The sequence below is a fragment of the Neomonachus schauinslandi genome, chromosome 11, assembly GCF_002201575.2.
Source record: "Neomonachus schauinslandi chromosome 11, ASM220157v2, whole genome shotgun sequence".
NCBI classification, from domain to species: domain Eukaryota; kingdom Metazoa; phylum Chordata; class Mammalia; order Carnivora; family Phocidae; genus Neomonachus; species Neomonachus schauinslandi.
The window spans coordinates 91,560,347-91,583,664 of NC_058413.1; the positions used below are offsets into that span (position 1 = coordinate 91,560,347).

The 23,318-nt window shown below is 39.6% G+C and overlaps 2 protein-coding genes across 2 annotated transcripts; one reads left to right on the plus strand and one right to left on the minus strand.

Moving 5' to 3' along the window:
- Window positions 1-325: 325 nt before the first annotated feature.
- On the plus strand, window positions 326-1,327 carry LOC110586427 (olfactory receptor 6T1). The gene has a single exon (XM_021696631.1). The coding sequence runs from the start codon at window positions 326-328 to the stop codon at window positions 1,325-1,327; it is 1,002 nt and encodes a 333-aa protein (XP_021552306.1).
- Window positions 1,328-5,317: 3,990 nt separating this feature from the next.
- On the minus strand, window positions 5,318-6,262 carry LOC110586320 (olfactory receptor 4D5). The gene has a single exon (XM_021696522.1). The coding sequence runs from the start codon at window positions 6,260-6,262 to the stop codon at window positions 5,318-5,320; it is 945 nt and encodes a 314-aa protein (XP_021552197.1).
- Between the last annotated feature and the right edge of the window lie 17,056 nt (window positions 6,263-23,318).

Here is a 23,318-nt window from a genome sequence, read left to right on the forward strand (position 1 = left end):
TCTCTGACAAATAAATAAATAAAATCTTTTAAAAAAATGAGAACAGTTATATCTAACTTTAAGAGCCACTGTGAGAGGAGATATTGCATCCAAATTTCCTAATACATAATTAGTGTTCAATATCATCCATGTTATTATTGGTATACAGCTTGCTATCATAATTTGCGTCTTTTTCTGTAAGTCACCTATAAGCAGAAAGATTAATATAGTCTCAGAATGTAGGGAAACACTAGGTTCTCATAATTTTATTATTGGTTAAATGATGATTTGTGGCTATAGATCCAGTTACAAAGTTTCATTTCATTTCTCCTCCAGGTCATTGGAGATGAGTCCTGAAAATTGGACGTGGGTGACGGGGTTTGTCCTTCTGGGTTTCCCCAGAAGCTACATCCTGCAGTCCCTGTTGTTCTTGGGGTTGATGGTGACCTACGTTGTAACAGCCATAGGCCACCTGCTCATTATTGGACTCAGCTGGACCAACCGACACTTGCACACACAGATGTACTTCTTCCTGAGGCACCTGTCCTTCCTGGAGATGTTGCTCGTATCTGTTGTGGTTCCCAAGATGCTCGTTATCATTCTCACAGGGGATCACTCCATCTCATTTGCCAGCTGCATCCTCCAGTCCTACCTCTACTTCCTCCTAGGCACCACCGACTTCTTCCTCTTAGCTGTCATGTCTCTGGATCGTTATCTGGCAATCTGCCGACCACTCCACTATGAGACTCTGATGAGTGGTCGTGTCTGTTCCCAACTCGTTTTGGCCTCCTGGCTAGCTGGATTCCTCTGGGTCCTTTGCCCCACCATCCTCATGGCCTGTCTACCTTTCTTTGGCCCCAGTGGTATTGACCACTTTTTCTGTGACATTTGGCCTTTGCTGAGGCTCTCTTGTGGAGACACCCACCTCCTGGAGCTGGTGGCTTTCGTGCTCTCCACCTCTGTGTTCCTGGGCTCACTGGCATTGACCTCAGTTTCCTATGCCTGCATTCTTGCCACTGTTTCCAGGGCCCCCACAGCTGCTGAGCGAAAGAAGGCATTCTCCACTTGTACCTCACATCTTACTGTTGTCATCATTGTCTACAGCAGCTCCATTTTTCTCTACATCCATATGTCAGATGCTCAGTACACACTGCTCAACAAAGGTGCCTCAGTCCTGAGCTGTATCATCACACCCCTCCTGAACCCGTTCATCTTCAGTCTCCACAATGAGAAGGTGAAGCAGGTGCTGAGACATGCCCTGAGGTGGCACAGAACCATGGCTGTGAGAGACTATGAAGGTCATAGGAAGGAAATATTAGATGAGGAGATTAATGTATGCAATTTTTAAAAAATGTATTTGAAGTTTAAATCACTCAAGCAACACCCTACACTTTTCTCAGACAATTAAAAAATAGTCTCCATATGGGACACCTCGGTGGCTCAGTCAGTTACGCATCTGACTCTTGGTTTCAGCTCAGGTCATGATCTCCAGGTGGTAGGATCGAGCCCCGAGTCAGGCTCTGCACGGAGTCCACTCAGGATTCTCTCTCTCCTCTGCCCCTCCTGCACATGTGCACACTCTCTCTCTCTCTCTAAAATAAATAAAATCTTTAAAAAAAAGTCTCCATAAATATACAATATAAAATAAGGAGTGAGCCTTCATTTTCCTCCCTCCTATCTTCCTGATGCCTTCCCCCAGAGAAGGCTGATCCAACTGGCCAAGTTTCAGGATTCTGGTTAGGACGCATTTCCTTTGGGGCAAGTAAGCATGTGGCCTTCATGCAGGGAGACCGCTTGTCTTCTTCCTTACATGTGTGTTCAAGCACACTTATTCCTGCTTCAGAATCCTGTATGATGAAGCCAAGCAGAGGATGCTGAAACATGGAGATTCAGATCAGGAGCTTAGAGGGGAGTAAGAGGGTTTCTGCGGCCTTCCACCTAGACTGAGTATTACAAACAAGATTAAACAGAACCTGTATACAGAAAATTACATTTTGGTTATGGTAATAAATGGTTCCTTCACTTGCTATTGCTCTTTATGTGACTAGCAGCTCCTATAGGAATCACATAAAGGAAGAATGCTGTGACCAACAAAATATTTGGACATCCCAAATTCTCAAGTCTAAATACAAGGACAATCATTCCATTATTCCTTTAAGAAATATTATTAGGGGTGCCTGGGTGGCTCAGTCGTTAAGCGTCTGCCTTCAGCTCAGGTCATGATCCCAGGGTCCTGGGATCAAGTCCTGCATGGGGCTCCCTGCTCAGTGGGGAGCCTGCTTCTCCTTCTACCCTCACCCTGCTCGTGCTTTCTCTCATGGGATCTCTCTCTCTTGAATAAATAAATAAAATCTTTTTAAAAAAAAATATTATTAAATACCAATATGTGTAAGGCACTGAGCTAGGCAGGGATGAGACTAGGGTGACATCTTGGGCCAAGAAAGACATGTAGGGCACAAATTTTAAAGACACACATGCCCCAGTGGTCACGCAAGTTCAGGGTCAGGCCATGCACAAACCTGGGAGTGAATGTCCCCTCAATTCTGCACCTGAGGCCGCTCTGTTCCTGCTCTGGAATCTAGGCTCTGGAGCTAGACCTTCAGTATATGGTAGTAAACAAAGTAGACATAGCTCTCACTTTTATACAATTTATAGTATAGTTGGGATGGCTGGCAAAAAAAAAAAAAAAAAAAGAAAGAAAGAAAAAAAACAAAACCCAAACAGACAAACAAACAAGAAAACCTAAATACACACCTTAGTATGTAATTGCAATCTGTGATCAATGTTTTTGAGAAAAGAGTTGAGTTTTGTTAAAGGGGCTAATAAGGAAAAATAATTTGGATGAAAGTCCAGGGAACACACCTCTGAGGAGATGAGCTTTAAACTGTGGCCTCAGGCTGAGCTGCAGTTATCCAGACAATTCCAGAGAGAGTGAGTAATGTTTGCCAGGACCCAGAGTAAGACAAGAGGGATGAAGAGAAACAAATGTACAAGAGGACTGGAAGTGGAGAGGTGGGCTGAGGTCAGTTCAGACAGGACCCTATCGATAAGGTTTATGTGGATTTTTCTTCCTTTGTAAAGGCAATGAAAAGCCTTTGAAGGGTTTTAAGCGAGGAAGTGATCAAATCGTATTTTTGAAAAAAATCAATCAGCGGTTGTGGGGACAACTGGTTAGAGGGAGACAAGTGGATTTTAGAGGATCAAATATGAAGTCACAGCGTGGCCTAGATGGATTAGTTATGACTTTACAATTGGCAGGGGAGGCTGAGAAAAATGAACAATATGTAGTTTGGAAGCAGACTTGATCCTGCCCGCAGAGATCTCACAGCCTATGAAGGAGCCAGGCTGGCAAAGGGACTAAGTTGGAAAGAGGGGGAGGGCAGAATCCGAAGGGTGACTGCATTATTTTCTGAAGAGAATGACCACCTACTTAAGGGGACTATGTGCATTTTTACGCATAGAAGTAAGTGTACTAGACCTGCCTAAATTTTAGCTCTTTTCCCCTACTATCCAGCAAGATGACGCTTATAAGGAAAATCATTTTGGTTATTGAAAAATAAAGAAGCTGCATTTTCTTTGCACCTATATGTCCTCTTCAGTGTATTTGTGCATATGACTTGTATAAATCAAGATTTGACCCTGCTACAGGTCCAAAGTATAGTGGCAGGAGAATTAAACTCTTGCTACTAAACCAAACTGCATAGAAAGAGAACTCTGACCTGAGCTTTCCAATTCCAAAATTATCTTTCCACTAAAAGATACTCTTTTTAAATAGCTTATGTGTTTGCTCTATGCTGTCCTATCTCCTCTTCCAACCTTCCACCTCCCTTTTCCCTAGACCTATGCCTTTCCTCTTTCAAGTTTGACCCATGCTCTAGGCCCTGTGTACTAAACATTCGCTCTCAGCTGGCTATCATTGTGGAAAGGAACTTCACTTATACTATTTTACTTACTAAGATATAAGTGATGGGTGATGACTTAATGCTAAGTTTGCAAAGACGTTTGTTAAATATCATCCTCTTCCCTTCCCACATCCAGGGTAGGTATCACCAAATGATTAAATAACATTCAACATATATAAACAAAACATTGCTTTATTTTAAAATTGATTCTCAGGTATGGGAGTGAAGATAAAAAGGTGCAGGTCCTATGATAAAGGTAAGAAGCCAAATGGTTAACTTGGTGGTAGGAGACGCAGGAATATGGATCAGGGAGTTAAGATGTGAGGGGAGAATAGAGAGACAATGTAAGAAAAGACCATGACTGTTTCTCCATTCCCTCTTAAATTGAGTAGAGCTTCTAGGGGTTCTTATGTATTATCTTGTACCACTCCTTATTTAGGGACTGGAGGATAATCTACCCTTCCACCTTATAACCCAATTCTGCATTTTTCATTGGGTTCAGCTGTCAACAAATGATCTCTTACTCCATGTCCTCGCATTCCAAAATCCAGTCCCTTTCACTCTCCCAACTACAGTAGACCAAGACCAAGTTAGAATAGTTTATCTCTACCCATGATGCCAATTTAACTGGCACAAACTCACTAAGACATAGTGACCCTTAGTAGCTACAAAGAGTTTTAGATATTATCCAGAACTTGGGTTCCAGGGTTAAACAGACCTGGGCTGGATTCCAGAAACAAGCTCTAGAGACATAAATAAATTATTCAATGTCTCTCAGCTGCCACAGATTCGTCTTTAAAATGAAGATGATACTTACCTCCTAAGAATGTTGAGAGAATTAAAATAAATAGTAAATGTAAATCACTTGATACAATGCCTGTCAAATAGTAAGGTCTTAACAAATATTATTTAGATCATGATGATGGTGAATACCTTAAGAAACTACTAGTAGGAAGTAATTTTCCCAAGACAATTCCCTTTCTCTTCATTGACATTAAATTCAATCAGCCTTCCAAAATCAGAACTCAGTATCCCACATTTATGTTAACCTCCAGATCCTGCCTGTCTCTAGGAAGTTTATAATTGTTTTGAGTTCCTCTGATATATTTTGTGTCCAAGAAGAAATATCAGAAAAGAAACACCAGATGTACCACCTCCATGCAGCTGGAACTGTCTCAGCAGGGCCAACATCATCATATGGGCAAGTGCCATCTGAGCCAAACACCATTTCTGCATAACACCTGAGACTCTTTCTCTAGGAGGCACTTGGGAGAAGTTCTAGGATACTCATTCCATTTCCTAACTGTGTTAAAAGTTCAGGTCCCCAGTACTTGACTGAGGTTGAGAATAATAGAGAAGCAAGTAGTTTTAGCTACTTTGTAGGTCTTCTTGAGCAGCTCTCGGATTCTCAGGCTCTGCCTCTGCTAATCAGGGGGTCAGTGCTCCAGGGGACCCAGAAGGTCTTTTTGTCTCCTCCACAGCTTTTTCATGGCCATGATCACTTCCTTGTTTCTCAGGGTATAGATGGCAGGATTCAGCATGGGAGTGACCATTGTGTACAGCACAGAGACTACCTTGTCCATAGGGAGTGTCCGAAATGGCCTTGCATAGATGTAGACACAAGGCACAAAGATTAAGGTCACTACAGCAATATGGGAGGCACAGGTGGATAGGGCTTTGCTGCGGCCTTCCCATGAGTGGCCTCGGAGCATGAATAACAGTGCCGTGTAGGATCCCAGGAGCACCAGAAAACACATCAAAGTCACCAGGCCATTATTAGACACCATCAAAAGCTCTAAGACAAAGGTATCTGTGCAGGCCAATTTGATCAGCTGAGGCACATCACAGTAAAAGTTGTCCAGCTTGTCAGGCCCACAGAATGGCAGCTGGATAGTTAGTCCCACCTGTACAATGGAGTGGATGAAGCCCCCCACCCAGGAGGCTACCATGAGGAGCCCACAGACGGTCCTGTTCATAATAAGCGTGTAGCGCAAGGGCTGGGAGATGGCCACATAGCGGTCACATGCCATCACAGTCAGCAGGAAGATCTTGATGCCTCCAGTGAAGTGGAAGAAGAAGAGCTGAGTCAGGCAGCTGCCAAAGGAAATGATGGGGTTGCCTGAGAGCAAGTCAACCAGCATCCTAGGTGCTGTGATGGTAGAGTAGCAAAAGTCTAGGAAAGAAAGATTGCCTAAGAGAAAGTACATGGTTGTGTGAAGGCGAGGGTCAGAGGTCACTATGGCAACAATAAGGAGATTTCCCATTACAGTCAAAAGATACACAACAGAGAAGACAATGAAGAAGAGGAACCGGAGCTCCCATACCTGAGAGAGCCCCAGAAGGACAAAGCCTGTCACGTGGGAATGATTTGCTGGATTCATCTGCTTGGTATGACCTGGTAAGTGAACCTGGGAGGAAAATGGACACATTCATCATGGGATCCACAAGCTTCTCTGGAATAATTTCCTCAGCCCTCTCTGGGGAATTCTCCCCTGTCTCATTTACTATCAGATGAATGTTGTAAGCAGTTCTATAGGAAACCAAGCATTTGAACATCATATACTGGTGTAATCAAACTCTAGGAGCCTAAAACTCATGGTAACACTGATACTATTTGTAGTTCATGAAAATCAAGAATAATCAGCCCTCAAAACTTGAGAAGTGATACGCAGAGAAAAAACTCCTACCCTGGGAGTGAATCTCACTTCTGCTAGTAGCCAGCTGCATAAACAGGACCAATCTTCCAAAATTCTCTATGTCTCACTTCCCTCCTCCATGATGCACCCTAGCCAAAATGCCTGCAAGGTCTCCCATAGTCTAATATTTTATAGCTATAGGTGGCCTTTATTTAGAAAACCCAAAGAATTCCCACCAGCCAAATATTTAGATATATAAGGGTCGTGAACCAGTGTTTTTCTGAAGTTAGATAAGAAAACATGCAGAAGAAGGAGCTTCCTATCCAGTGGCTCTGGGAAACCCAGAGAAACTAGAGTCCCTGGGGGAAATATTGGGAGGGGCAACTAGAATATTGAACCACCTCTGAGAAGTTTTCATGTCACTGTTAATTTTGGGGATATCATCCAAAGAATAATTTCTTATTCGTATGAGAAGCAGCAAGAGAAGGCCATAAATATTAACTGAAGGTAAAAAAAAAATCACTATCTAAATGCAAAGTTGCCTCAACATCTGAAAACCTTAAAATAAAAAGGGCATTTTTATATATTTAAGTATTTTTAAAAGATACTGAGAAAGCTAGCTATTTGTAAGAATTCTAGAATGAATCTCTTCATACTCCTTAAGAGAAATGTGAAGTATCATTCCACACTTAATTTTTAGTATGATTTTTCAACTATATTTTCCCTCCTTTGTTCTTTCTTCATTCAATATGCATTTATTAAGCATCTTTTATTTACTAAGCACTACATTAAATACTAAGGTTTAAAAAATAAGACACAAGTGATCTAACATGTCACACTCTGCATAGGACCTTCACCTTATGACACCTGCCCACCCCTCCAGTTTCATCATTTTATACATAGCCCCCTCACACATACACTATGATCTAGCATACCGACCTACCAGAAGTTCCTTGAATTTGCCATGCTCACCCCATGCTTCCCTGATTTTCTTTATTAATCTCTACATACTTATTTTATCTTAATTTTAATGAAATGTTTCAAATACACAAAGTTGGGATTTCCAGTTTCAGCTTAAACATGTGAAGAACTTGGAAATCAATACTCTTACCCTTGAAGCAAGAAGAAGCTAAATAAAACGAAAGGCAATGACTTTTCTTGGAGCCATCAGAGAACAGAGGTTACAGAGCAAAACACTCCCTCAAAACCTGGAGAGACAAGGGAAGCAACACAGATTCATAGCAAAGATCTGCTTAGCTGGTGCAGAGCCAACTGAAGGCAAACACTGGTAGGAGCACTTCAATAGCAATTTTGACAAATTGCTGGAGGCTGAATGTGGACTAGTATGATAGTGGGAAGCTCCTGGGAGCTACAGTCTTAGGGAAACCCTACACTTTTGTGGGCTCCATCTCCACGGTGAAGAGTGAAGAAAGATACTCTCCTGGCACCATTAGTCATGAGACCCTTCAGGTGTATGGTGGGTCATATGCTTGGGGGTGATTGCCAACATGTATCTTGGGAGAATTAGAGATAAAGGAAGTTCCAAAAGAATTTTTATATGTTAACGTGGACTTACAGGATCCTGGGGGTCAGGCTAAGATTGCCTTTTGCCCTTAGCAAAGTATTAACATCGAGGCAGCTGAGTCCCTAAAGGAATGTCACTTGCCGGTTTCAAAGACTTGTTGGTGGGCTATAGATAGTAAGGAAATTTAATAATTTCTCTTCTGCCTTTAATTCCCACATCAGGCACATCATAGTCAACAACAGAAAACCAAAGTTAAGGAGAAAAATCTTGATAGAAGTCAGAGGGAAAAATTTCTCAACAAAAGAGGAGCAAAAATGAGAATTAGAGGGCAAGGCTTGTCAGAAACCAAGAAATCAAGAAATAAGTGGACTGATTGATATATTTAAACAAGTGTTGAAAGAGAGAAAAAGAGCACCAGCCTAGAATTCTAAATCCAGCAAAACTGTCCTTTAAGCATTACAGAGAAATAAAGACTTTCTCAGGCAAATACCAGCTGAAAGAATTCGCTAGCAAACCCACCTGGCCAGAAATGTTAAAAAGAAGTTCTTTAGGGAAAAAGAAAATGATGTCGATCAGAAACTTGCATAGACTTAAAAAAAAAAAGGAAGAGGGTTGGAGAAAGAATAAATGAAGATAAAATAACTTAAAATTTTTCTTATTCTTAAAAAAAAAATAACAATGTATTGGGGTATGGATAAGTAAACAAAGTTATGAGTAAGTAAATGGAATGACAGCAATGTCATAAGGGATGGGAGTATATTCATTTGCCAAGGCTACAAAACAAAGCACCCCAAATTAAGTGGCCTAAACAGAAAAAATGTATTGTCTCAGTTCTGGATGGTAAAGCCTCAAGATCAAGGTGTTGGCAGGACTGGTTCATTCTGAGAACTGTGAGGCTGTTTCTTGCTTCTCACCTCACTTCCAGTGGTTTGCTGACAACCTTTGGCATTCCTTAGCTTGTAGAAGCATCCCCCACATCTCTGCCTTCATCTTCACACTCCATTCTCTACATGTGTGCTTCAGATTTTCCCTAAGGACACCAGTCCTTTTGCAATAGAGCCAATCCAATGACTTCATTTTAGCTTGATTACCTCTGTAAAGGAGCTGTCTTAAAATACACTCACATCCTGGGACACTAGGGGTTAGAACTTTAACATATGAATTTGGGAGGAGGTGGGGGGGTACAAAATTGAATCCTTACAGGGAGGGAGGAATTGGGAATACTCTTGATGAAGAGAACAAAGGCAAAAGAAATGTAGATAAAATTAAATTTCCTTACAACTTGCAGCCCTTTGATAAATTCCAGAGACATGCAGAGTGTGACAATGCCGAAGGAACTCAGGGCTATCTTAATGTTAATGCCTTGCTAGAGGCAAAAATAACCTTAGCTTGACAATAGCCAGACCTCCTGGATCCTGTAAGTCTTCTTTAACATATGAAAATGACTTTAGAAACTTCCTTTATCTCTACCCGCCTCCCAACTTAAAAGTATATAATCAATCATTCCTCACAATCACAGTGCGGCTCTTTCTGCCCATTGGTCCTGTCCCTGTGCTTTAATAAAAACACCTTTTTGCACTGCAAATGTTTCAGGACTTCTTTCTTGACCTTTTGCTCGGTGGCCCCACAGCACTCTGACCTATAGATACAATACAATGTCAACCAACATTCCAGCAAGCTATTTTGTAGATATTTACAAGCTGATTCTAAAATGTATATGAAAAGCAAAAAGCCTAGAACAGCCAACACAATATTGAAGAAAAACAATGTTGGGTGACTCACACTAACTGATCTCAATACTTACTGGGATGTCAAAAGTTACCATAATCAAGGCAGCATGATATTAGAGAAAAATAGAAACATAGACCAATGGAATATGCTAGTCCAGGAAAAGAAAAAAAACATACAGACAACTGATATTTGACAAAGAAGCAAAGGAAATTCAGTGGGGAAAAGATTTTCTTTGAAACAAGTGGTGCTGGAACAATTGGACATCCATATGCAAAAAGAAATTGTACACAGATTTTATATCTTCCATGAAAATTAACTTAAAATGAAACATAGCCCTAAATGTAAAATTCAAGCTATAATATTTCTACAAAAAAATAAAAGAAGGAAATTTACATAAATTTTGGGTTTGGTGATCTGTTTTTACATGCAACAGCAAAAGCATAATCCATAAAAGAAAAAAATGATAAATTGGACTTTTTTAAAATTAAAGATTCCTGCTCTGCAAAAGACACCATGAAGAAAATCAAAAGACAAGTTGCAACTCGGATAAAATATTTGCAAAACATATATCTGGTAAAAGATCCAAACCCAAAATATACAAGGAACTCTTATAACTCAACAATAGGAAAGCAAGCAATCCAATGAAATGGGCAAAAGATCTGAACAGATATCTCACCAAAGAAGATATACAGGTGGCAAATAAGCATATGAAAAGATGCTACACATCATTTGTCATTAGGAAATTACAAATAGAGTAGTTTTCCATGGAGATACAGGACAACAGTTCTGGTAGCACTATACATGTATATAGGAACTGAACAATTGAGGAAGTGAATGGCAATGGTAAGAGCGAGGTTTCTCACTGTTAGAGTGTAAGCTTACAGATAAGCAAGAAAAAAAGGTTAGAATGACCCATGTTGTAATGGACTACAGTTGGAGCTATCAGTAGGAACTCATGTTTATCTTAATAAAGATACAGATGGTTACAAATCGAAATATACACATGGGTAAGTAAACACTCATATATTTCCTTGCTCTGTCCGCATAAAATACCTGAAAGCCGTGACATCCCAGTAGCAAAAGCACACAGAGCACTCAGACCTTGATTTCTAATTCAGTCTCTAATAAACGGAACAATGACTTCTTGGAGAAATAGCGGATTCTAGGACTGGGGCAGGAATATGCAGGATGAGCCTGGAGCACAAGTAAGACTTGTTATGGAAGCACTCAAAAAAGTTGATGAGTTATTTCAAAAGGACACAGGAGCCAAATAAACAAGCTCTCAATGGCCAAAGCTGAAACAATTTTGTGCAACAAAATAAAGTAGCATTGGATTATAATCAAAGGCATAAAATAAACATCCATGATATAAATATATGATTGAATAAATAAATGGGGGAGAATAGAGACACCTCCCTGGGAGAAGAATTCCAAATAATTTAGGTAGATACTTTATCCTCAAGGAGGTAAACTCCTTAAGTGTAAATTACAGTGAGTCACTACTACTAAGGTACGAAAAGTGAGAAAAAAAATAGTTCCAAATGGAGAAAAGCTGAAAAACACTTTTACAGTGACATCAATAGTGATGTTATGTTGATAATATGCATCCTTGATCTATGTGACATTTATATCACATACATAATAGGATATCATGACAAAGTAGGGTTTCTTTCAGAAAAATAAAGGTGAGGTGCCTGGGTGCCTCTGTCTATTAAGTGTCTGCCTTAAGCTCAGGTCATGATCCCAGTATCCTGGGAACGAGCCCAGCATGGAGCCCTGCATGGGGCTCCCTTCTCAGTGGGGAGCCTGCTTCTGCCCCTCCCCCTGGCTCGAGCTCTCTCTCTTTCTCTTTCTCTCACTCTGCACTCTCTCTCTCAAATAAATAAATAAAATTCTTTAAAAAAAAGTAAGGATGGTTTAACATTTAAAAAGCAGACAACGTAAATTATCATATTAATAGAATAAAAGAAAACATTATATGATCATTTCAACTGATATGGAAAAAGCATTTGGCAAAATTTGACATCTGTTCATAATTATTAGGAATAGAAAGACATATTCTCAACCTTATAAAAGATACCTACAATCTATGGTGAAATCTTGACTACTTTCACCTAGGTCAAGGACAAAGAAATGATGGCCCTTCTTATCAGTATCAAAAAAATGAAAGACATAAAAATTGGAAGGAAAGAAATCAAAATTGTCCCTGTTCACAAGCAACATAACTGTTCATGGAGAAAATCCTAAAATATAAAAAATAAATTAAAACCATTATGAGAGAAACGTTTTAAAAATATACTTTAAAAAAACCACTTTGGGATTTATTCATCTAGCAATATGATTTCCAGAATATATAAGTAAAATGTTATAATTATTATAATTACAGGAAAAAGCAAATAAGTCCAGATGTCAGAAACTGCCAAATTATGTAAACAAAAAAATATGTAATGCTATAGAGAATTTGTGGTTTTTTTCCTAAAGATTTCATTTATTTGTTTTGAGAGACAGAGAGAGAGAGAGAACATGCATGAGCAGGGGGAAGGAGAGGGGCAGAGGGAGAGGGAGAAGCAGGCTCCCCACTGAGCAGGGAACCCAATGTGGGGCTGGATTCCAGGACCCTGGGATCATGACCTGAGCCGAAGGCAGATGCTTAACCAGCAGAGCCACCCAGGTGTCCCGCTATAGAGAATTTGAATGACACAGATAACCAGCTTAAACTAATAAATATATAAAGCAGTATACTCCCCAAAACAGAAAGCGATATTGTTTTCAAATACCTATGTGTTTTCCCCCCAAATTGTCCATGTATTATGTCACAGAAAAAAATTCAATGAATTCTCAATGACAGAATTTATATTATTAGAAATTAGTAGTGAAAATGTAGGTAAAACAAATCATCCACTAAGAAACTTAAAAATATCTTTTAACTAATATACATATATATACTATATCTTTTAATTAACTCTCTCATTTAAGAATTCAAATGTAAATGTTAAATATATTTAGAAAATAATAGTGAGAGTACTATAAAAAATTTGCAGGCAGTTAGCTAAGTAGTAAGAAGAAAAAATTATAGCTACAATTTTCTAACTTTTCCTCTCTTCCTAAGAGAGCATATCATGGAAGGGTTTTTTGGTTTTTTTTTTCATGGAAGGGTTTTGCCCAACATATCTGCCAAGTAAAATTTAGTTTCTTTTTTTTTTAAGATATTGATTGATTGATTGATTTGAGAGAGAGATAGCAGACAAGCAGGGGGAGCAGGAGAGGGAGAAGCAGACTCCCCACTGAGCAGGGAGCCCAATGCGGGCTAGATCCCAGGGCCCCCGATATTATGACCTTAGCCAAAGGCAGACGCTTAACTGACTGAGCCACCCAGGTGCCCCGAATTCCAGTTTCTTCATACACAACTTCTTGACCGCAGGAAGCACAGCCTTTCTTGGCTAAATATTCAACCCTATAAACTTAGCTTAAACAGAGTCAAATCAGACTAAAGGTCAAGTAGAAGCAGTATATTTGAAATGCACCACATCCCCATCTCCAACTGCCTACACAATTCATAACTGCAGTGACTACTAATCCAAACTGATGTATGAACTATTACCACGTAGTATCTTCACATAGCTTCATTCTATATGAGATCATTACTTAAGCATCTGTCTCTCCTACCAGCCTGTAAGACCACAAAGACAGAGACTGTGCCTTATTGATCTTCCTAACCCAGAACCTTAAAGGTGCTTGACACATAGTAGAATATCAACAAGTATTTGTTAAAGGAAGAAAAAAGGAAGGGAGGGTGGGAGGGACAAGGAAGGAGGGTAGGAAAGAAGGGAAGGTAAAATTTTTGACTGGTGACTGGCACCTTGGGAATTATTTTAGGGTTGTTCTCTTCAGTTGACCTCTGATATCACATTACCTATTTAGACAGTAGGTCTAAATAATAGAGAGCACCGTTTTGTATCAAGTAGGCACTGTTTGTTGGATGCAGTATTACCTTTAGATCCAGGCTGAAAGGACTCTTGCCCAGGATCACTTACCTTCACAGGGGCAAGGCATTGAAGGGCCCGTGGGGTCGTTTGCCCACCCCTCTGCCATGGCAAGAGTAAATGGAGACCCAAATAAATGCCTAAACATTTAAAGTTATAACTCAAGCTAATAAACTGTTAAATGAAATATATTCTTGCTCACTCACTGAAAACACTTTTGTAAGGTCCAGAAAGCCAGGTCTGAATTTGGAAATTTGGTCACATAGGAGTTCTGCTCTGAAATGTGACAGGATGGGAAGAGGCAACTCCACCCCGCTTGCTTTGTCTTCACCCTGGCTCCATCTGGCCCACGAGGGGCCCTCATTGTGGGCATGTGTGCACCCTAGTTTGCACATTCAAGCTCTGTCTCTTGCCCCACCACCCAGTCAAAGAGGAGTCACCCCCAGACCATCCCTCAGGCATGGGGGATATGCTTACTTCTGTCACAGACCATCCTTGGGAATGCAGTCCTCAAAAAGACTCTGGAAGTGGGATTAGGACCATTTAGACAAAGCTCTAAGCATTGAGAGCATGGTGGGGAGGGGTAACCTGGACCCCATGGGCACTTCACCTTGGTGCTTCTACTGCCTTGGAACAAGAGTCCTTGTGGCCTGAGTCTAAAGATAATACTGCATCCAACAAACTGAGTGCCTACATTATACAAAACTGTACTATTTTATGTTTTTGTAATAAATGTGTATCAATGACCCCTGAAGAAAAATTAAAAGAAACATTATAATAAAAAAGTAAAATGAAACACCAGAAAAATGCAGGAAATAGGGAAAACCTGGAAAAAAATTAGCTGAGAAGACTTTTAATGTTTACTCAAATTCCCATCTTCCTGAACCACTTCAGCTTCAATGAGAATAATCTACATTTGTGCTGCCCAATACAGTAACCCTTGGCCACATGTGACAATTTAAAATTAAATTAATTAAAATTAAATTGAAAGATCAGTTTTTAAGTTTTTCCATATTTCTAGCACTCTCAATAGCTCTGTGTGGCTAGGGTTTACCATACTGAACAGTATAGATATAGAACATTTCTATCATCACAGAAAGTTCTACTGAACAGCACTTTTAAAGAAAAAGAAAGAAAAGAAAAAAGCTCCATTTTGACTTTCAAATGACCTTCATTGATGACATTGATGAAAATCAAACAATAGGGCGCCTGGGTGGCTCAGTTGGTTAAGCGACTGCCTTCGGCTCAGGTCATGATCCTGGAGTCCCTGGATCGAGTCCCGCATCGGGCTCCCTGCTCGGCAGGGAGCCTGCTTCTGCCTCTGACCCTCCCCCCTCTCATGTGCTCTCTCTCTCTCATTCTCTCTGTCTCAAATAAATAAATAAATAAAATCTTAAAAAAAAAAAAAAAAAGAAAATCAAGCAATAACCTTCGAGGTTAATTATGTTACAATGATTTGGTGCCACTTTTGAATTCCCTATCAATGTCTCCCTTACATTCGATAGTTATTTAAGAAATTATAATGTAGGGTGCCTGGGTGGCTCAGTTGTTAAGCGTCTGCCTTCAGCTCAGGTCATGATCCCAGGGTCCTGGGATGGAGCCTCACATCGGGCTCCCTGCTCAGCAGGAAGCCTGATTCTCCCTCTCCCACTCCCTCTGCTTGTGTTCCTGCTCTCGCCATCCCTCTTTCTGTCAAATAAATAAATAAAAATCTTAAAAAAAAAAAAAGAAATTATAACATAAGCAATAACTTCAAAAAATCTTATTCCTGATATGAAACATTTTGTAAGATCGCCTCAAAACCTTAAAGAATTAGACAAGATGTTCTGTTTGGACCAACAGAGAATATACTAGTTTGAATCCAAGATCCTGTGAACAGCCTGACAAAAGCCCATATTCTTGTGGAAACTATATCAAAGAGCCTGGATTCTAGTTCAAGTTTTGCACTAAAATATATATGTGATCTTGGGAAAGTTAACCTCTCTCAATTTTAGTTTTCTTGCAGTAAAATGCAAATGGTAAAAATATGCCCTATTTGCCTCACTGAGGCATTTTAAGGATGATCTAGGAATATCAAACTTAAATAAGGTATGATTAATATCCTAAAGAAGAGGGGCACCTGGGTGGCTCAGATGGTTAAGCATCTGCCTTTGGCTCAGGTCATGATCTCAGGGTCCTGGGATGGAGCCCAGCATCGGGCTCCCTGCTTGGCGGGGAGCGTGCTTCTCCCTCTCCCTCTACTCTTCCCCCTGCTTGTGCTCTCTTGCTCTCTCTGTCAAATAAATAAATAAAATCTTAAAAAAAAAAATATCCTAAAGAAGGTATGATTTTTTTCCAAACTGTATGATTTTAAGCAAACGTATTGTTATAGATGGGCCAAGATGGGGAAGATTTTACTCTGGTTCATCACATCTGAAACCTTCCCTTAGATTTTATGGGCTCTTCACTGCTATAGATCTTATAGCTGGAAATGTAAAGGTAGATTTCATATTTTTAACTGGCATAGTCAGTCTTCAACACACATTGTTTCCTATAGGTCTGTGCATACATGTGTGAATTTTCTCTTTCCTCCAATTCAGTGATGATTTATTCTCAGAATTTTTTGTTTGAAGCAGAGAGTTCTAGCAGCTAAAACATAATGCACCAGTTATTTATTAGAATGTGAAAGTTATGCATATTATTTTAGATGGAAAGGCAAGGAAATAATCACTTTGTGAATTAAGATTAAAATATAAATTAGGAATAAATTTGGGGCGCTTGGCTGACTCAGTAGATCATGCTACTCTTGATCTCAGAGGTATGAGTTCGAGCCCCATGTGTGGCATAGAGTTTACTTAAAAAATAAATTAAAAATTTAGAATAAATTGAAAATGTGATAAATGTCCCTAAAAGATTCTAGATCTAGCACTATTGGGAGGAAAATATTCCTTCTGTTTGGAGGACTGAGGAGCTGTCACACCTCAAGGGCAGGAGTGTGTTATATTCATTTGGGGATCTCTACTAGCAAGCACCTAGCAAGTGCTCAGTAACTCTAACATTTGCTAACACTGTACCAACAAGCTTTGACAGAGAAGATAGCAGGTACCCAGCACCGTCTGCAGACACTGGCTTTGGCACCCATTAACTGTGAACACCCAGGCAAAGTCTCTCACTTGTTCTGAGTCTAATCTGTATAATACGGGCAATGATGCCTACCTTGCAGTTTTCTATATTGTAAAATATGCATAATGACACTTACCCTGTAGGGTTGAGTTAAGTGTGAAATTAGACAATGTATAGGAAGCTTTTAGCTCAACGGCTGGAAGGGAGCTAGGTAGCACTAACTTGCATATAAATAAATGATAGCTGTATGTTGAAGTTTGGGGAGGATTTTTAACAGTCAGAAATAGGGTGGAAGAGAAATAACACATTTCAGAGGTAAGAGACAGATGAAGAAAATATGTGGAGATATGACAGTGGAGAGAATGTCTGGGTAAAGTGAAAATGTCTAGCTTGAACTAGTAATCGTGGTAAGAGATAATATCGGAAAAGTAGGTAGAGGGCTGATTATGACCTCACCTTCAGGTAAATGTCAGATTAAAGAGTTCCTGTTTTTGAGTTTATGAGCAAGGGAGTGAGGGAATCAAGCTTAGGCCCTATTACTGCCCAGCTGTGGTATTTGAACATTCAGTTTAAGTAACAATTTAAAGTTTGTGAATTCTCCCGGACTGAGAGAATCACAGATGCATATACTTTTTGTTCAATCACTCTATTTAAGTGAACATGTGTTACTTTTTAGAAAGGAACTAGTTAGTCTAATTTTAAATCTTATCCCTCACCCTGAAAGTGGAACAAGACCACAGCAGGAAAAATGGTCTTAGGTTTTAACACAAAGTCATTCAGCTTTGAGGCCGCTTGCTGAGTTCTCAGTGCTAGCTGATAGCAGAGTCACGAACTAAACTCAGTGCCATGTTTCTCCAATGGGTAATTTCAGGCTTGAACATCTCCAAATGAAGGAAGAAAAGCCTAAGAAATACATGAGAATAGCTGTGGTGCACTTACCCAGTGCTTCCCATTTAGGATATCCCAATAGTAATCATCGATATATAAATTCAGGTCAAAATATGTAAGACTGCAAAGGTTCCATTGGGCCCCTGAGAGGCTTTGGGGAGTGGAAGTTGTTAGTTTTAGTGCAAAGGGATTATTGACAGAGCAGGAGGTAAACCTGCCAGGTGCTCTCCCAAGCCAAAAGTCACTGGGGACCACATACAGGACCAGAGCATGGGAAAGGCAATGATTCAAGGATCAATTAACTGATCTCCCTCTAGTTTGGAGATGTTTCTATATCACATCACAGCCCCATAATTCAAAGATTAAATTTGTAATGATTTGTCTCCAAAATTCTCTTTTCCCATCTTTCTCTTGCATCCTCTTTTGTAGCCATAAGCCAAATGACTATATAGATCAAAGACTTAAATGCAAAAAAATAAACTAATGAAAAAGTTCAGAGAAAGTGAGAGTTCAGACAACTACCTGGAACCTGTACCTCAATCTGACTTTATTATCCTCTACCAGCTGCTTTTTGCACAATTAACTCTTGTTAAAGATTTAAAAGATCTTTTATATATTTGATCATATTTATACATATTCATGAGGAAAATTGTATACTGCACAAAATTCTCAAATGTGTTGACACCTTAGAATATATCCTTCAGAAATACACAGTCTACTGAATGCTTGTTGTATATTGATTTCCAGAAAATTTACTCCAATTCAGTTATGGGAGACCCAATCACACCACATTCTCACTACCAATAGATATTATCAATTTTTACATTATATTCAGCAGAATTTCCTAAAATATAATTTTAATATATTTTTAAATTATTATTGAGGATAAATATTTCTTGTCTTTTCAAAATTCTTCCAAGACTTTCAGGTTGATATTAACAACTTTTCTGTTCCTTGCCCAGACTTCCCAAGTGTTATTTGTTTCTGTAAACTTTGTTTTTATTATTTTTGTGTTATTTATTAAGAAGAGAAACTGTATTTACATATAAATAAGCACACATTTTCATATTCATATGCATGTGCATATGAATACATAAGTAGTATGCATGCATTTTAATATATGTTAACATGTATATTTATTACTTATATCAACTGTTATGTTCTTGACTGTTTAGTGGTCAAGACCACTTTTTTTGTTTTTTAAATATTATTTCATAGTTTTTTTCTGGGGTGCCTGGGTGGCTCAGTCATTGGGAGTCTGCCTTCGGCTCAGGTCATGATCCCAGGGTCCTGGGATCGAGCCCCACATCGGGCTCCCTGCTCCATGGGAAGCCTGCTTCTCCCTCTCCCACTCCCCTTGCTTGTGTTACCTCTCTTGCTGTGTCTTTCTCTGTCAAATAAATAAAAAAAATTAAAAAATAAAAATAAATAAAAATCTTTAAATATTATTTCATAGGTTTTTTTTTTATGTTTAGAGAAGCCTTTCCCATTGAAATAGTCATCCTATATGACCTAAATTTTATTCTGTTTTGTTCCTTTATTTATTTTCCATTTAGATCTATAGAGAGTCTGGAAGTTTCTTAGGTGAAGCAGTAACATTTTTTTAAGAAGCTAAATTTCCAAACTCTATTTATTGTATAAATTAGATCTTTGCTATTGGTTTGTGATATCTTTTTTGTCATACACTAAGTTTTTCTACATATATCAAGATTTGTTTCAACGTTTGATTTGATTTCATTAAAGGATCTGTCAATTCTCTTACTAGTATGCTTTACTTGTTTTTAAAACAATACATTCATGTATATTTTGCTTATTTGAATTTAGCCATAAATCTAGAAAAATGTTAGATAATGGTGATAGCAAAAATATTTGTCTTCTTTCTTTTATTTTAATATCTATGGTTTTTATTTTTCTTTGTGAGGGAAGATCAATTTATTACTAGGTTATTAAATATTTTGAAGTTTTTTGGGGTTTGCATTATTTTATTGAGATTATCAATATTTTGTAGTTAGATTAGTTTATGTACATTTTTTAATATAAATAGATTCTAAAATTTCTGGATGAAACTTTAATGCTGTTGTTTTAGTTTGTGAGTATTAGTTTTAGGACTTTTACATCTGTATCCAGTGGTAAAATCAGTCTATAGACTTTACATTTCATGCTGTCTTGGTAGGTCTTGATATCCAGATAACACTAATGAACGCGGGACCATCTCGAGTTTTCCCTGATTCTGGAAAATTACTTTTTGATGCTTTTTACAGAACTCACCAAAAATGTTTACTAGGGTTGCATCTTGTTGTGGAAAATCACATCACCCTATGTTCATTACAACAAGTGCCCTTCTTAATCCCCATCACCTACTTCACTCATCCCCCTACTCTCCTCCCCTCTGGTAACCATCAGCTTGTTCTGTATAATTAAGAGTCTGTTTCTTGGAGTTTGGAGGAAAGATGGTGGAGGAGTAGGGGACCCTATTTCAAATGGTCCCTGGAATTGAGCTGGATATCTACCAGAGCACCCATGAAACCAGCCTGAGATGTAAGAAGATCTGGATCTCTACAAACAGAATAGCACAGGTGGTTGGTTTTGAGGTATGAAGTGGGGAGCCGTGATCCCGTAGGCAGATATCAGAGGATAAATGGCAGCGGGAGGGTGCCTGGCCGTGGGGATCCTACACCACCAGTGAGTGACAGCCTCACGTGCTGCGGACGGGGCACAGACTCGCATACTGGTAGCAGCAGGGAAAGGATGAACCCGGAGCAGTGGGGTCATGCCTGCAAACTGGGAGCAGCTGGCAGTTTTAGAAGCACAAAGGGCAGAGACGTGCCCAGACCTGGAGGCAGGACTGGGGGCGCTGCAGAGGGGTGCACAACCCAGGACGCTGCAGTTTATAGCAGCAAAGACAGAAATGGAGACCATGTGGCCTGGAGAGCTCACTGAAGAACAGACTGCAGTCTCTCTGCTCTGAGGCAGAGGGTTGGAAACGGTCTCTTCTGCCCTGACTCGCGGAAGGAGACGCGGAAAGCCGCCAGGGAAAGCCGCCAGAGAACAAAAGCCCCAAAAACTGATTCCCATTGAGCCCATCCCCCACCACAGGAGCGCAGGGCAACTCCACCCAAACAGGGTTGCCTGAGTAACAGCGCGGCAGGCCCCTCCCGCAGAAGACAGGCTGGGAGAACAAGAGGCCAGCAATCCTAAGGTCCCTAGAAAACAGGTGCATCTTGTTTGGGTTCTGGTAAATAATTTGGACTCTATACATTCCCTCAACCACCCACCAACAGAATGACTAGGAGGAGGAGCCCCCAAAATAGAAAAGACTCAGAGATTATGACTTATGCTGCAGATTTACAAATGGATGCAGATATAACCAAGATGTCGGAGATGGAATTTAGGCTAGCAATTGTGAAGACAATGGCTAGAATGGAGAAATCAATTAATGGCAACATAGAATCTCTAAGGGCAGAAATGAAAGCTGAATTGGCAGAACTTAAAAATGCTATCAGTGAGATCCAATCCAATCTAGATAATCTAACAGCTAGGGTAAGTGAGGCAGAAGAACGAATAAGTGACCTGGAAGACAATATAATAGATAAAAAGGGAAAAGAGGAGGCCAGGGAAAAACAACTCAGAATCCATGAAAATAGAATCAGAGAAATAAGTGACACCATGAAGCATTCCAATGTCAGAATAATTGGAATCCCAGAGGGAGTGGAGAGAGAGAGAGGGCTAGAAGATGTATTTGAGCAAATCGTGGCTGAGAACTTCCCTAATCTGGGGAATGAAACAAACATTTGCATCCTAGAGGCAGAGAGGACCCCTCCCAAGATCAAGGAAAACAAGCCAACATCCCGGCATGTAATAGTAAAACTTGCAAATCTTAGAACCAAGGAAACCATCTTAAGGGCAGTTAGGGGGAAGAGATTCCTTACGCACAGAGGAAGGAACATCAGAATAATGTCAGACCTATCCACAGAGACCTGGCAAGCCAGAAAGGCCTGGCAAGACATATTCAGGGTACTAAATGAGAAGAACATGCAGCCAAAAATACTTTATTCATCAAGGCTGTCATTTAGAATGGATGGAGAGATGCAGAGCTTCTAAGACCGGCAGAAACTGAAAGAGTATGTGACCACTAAGCCAGCCCTGCAAGAAATATTAAGGGGGGTTCTATAAAAGGAGAAAGACCCCAAGAGTGATCTACAACAGAAATTTACAGGGACAATCTATAAAAACAACGTCTTCACAGGCAACATGATAATTAATTAATATCTTTCAATAATCACTCTCAACGTGAATGGCCTAAAAGCTCCCATAAAACGGCACAGGGTTGCAGATTGGATAAAAAGACAGGACCCATCCATATGCTGTCTACAAGGGACTTATTTTGAACCTAAAGATACATCCAGACTGAAAGTGAAGGGATGGAGATCCATCTTCCATGCCAGCGGACCTCAAAAGAAAGCTGGGGTAGCAATTCTTATATCAGACAAATTAGATTTTAAACTAAAGTCTGTAATTAGAGACACAGAAGGACACTATATCATTCTTAAAGGGTCTATCCAACAAGAAGATCTAACAATTGTAAATATCTATTCCCCCAACATGGGGGCAGCCATCTACATAAGCCAACTGTTAACCAAAATAAAGAGTCATATTGATAACAATACATTAATTGTAGGAGACCTCAAAGTCCACTCTCAGCAATGGGCAGATCATCTAAGCAGAAAATCAACAAGGAATGATACACTGGACCAGATGCACCTCATAGATATTTACAGAACATTCCACCCTAAAACAACAGAATACTCATTCTTCTCGAGCGCACATGGAACTTTCTCCAGAATAGACCACATACTGGGTCACAAATCAGGTCTCAACCAATACCAAAAGATTGAGATTATTTCCTGCATTTCTTTTTTTTAAGAGTTTATTAATTTATTTAAGAGAGAGGGTGCACACATGAGTGTGGGGGAGGAGCAGAGGGAGAGGGACAAGCAAACTCCACCTCAATCACGGAGTTCAACACAAGACTTGGATCCCACAATCCCAAGATGACAACCTGAGTGAAAACCAAGAGTCCGATATTCAACCGACTGAGCCACCCAGGTGTCCCAAAATCTGTTGCATTTCTATACACCAATAATGAAGCAACAGAAAGAAATTAAGAAAAAAATCCCATTTATAATTGCATCCAAAATGATAAGATACCTAGGAATAAACTTAACCAAAAAGATGAAAAACCTATACTCTGAAAACTATAGAACACTCATGAAAGAAATTGAAGATGACACAAAGAAATGGAAAGACAGTCCATGTTCATGGATTGAAAGAACAAATATTTTTAAAATGTTATACTACCCAAAGCAATCCACACACTTAATGCAATTCCTAACAAAATACCATTGGCATTTTTCACAGAACTGGAACAAATTATCTTCAAATTTGTATGGAACTACAAAAGATCCTGAATAGCCAAAGCAATCTTGAAAAAGAAAAGCAAAGCTGGAAGCATCACAATTCTGGACTTGTTATATTACAAAACTGTAGTAATCAAAACAGTATAGTAGTGGCA

What these genes read in the sequence shown, in the direction of transcription:
- LOC110586427 (XM_021696631.1), top strand. Translation starts at nt 326, where the DNA reads ATGAGTCCTGAAAATTGGACGTGGGTGACGGGGTTTGTCCTTCTGGGT.
- LOC110586320 (XM_021696522.1), bottom strand. Translation starts at nt 6,262, where the DNA reads ATGAATCCAGCAAATCATTCCCACGTGACAGGCTTTGTCCTTCTGGGG.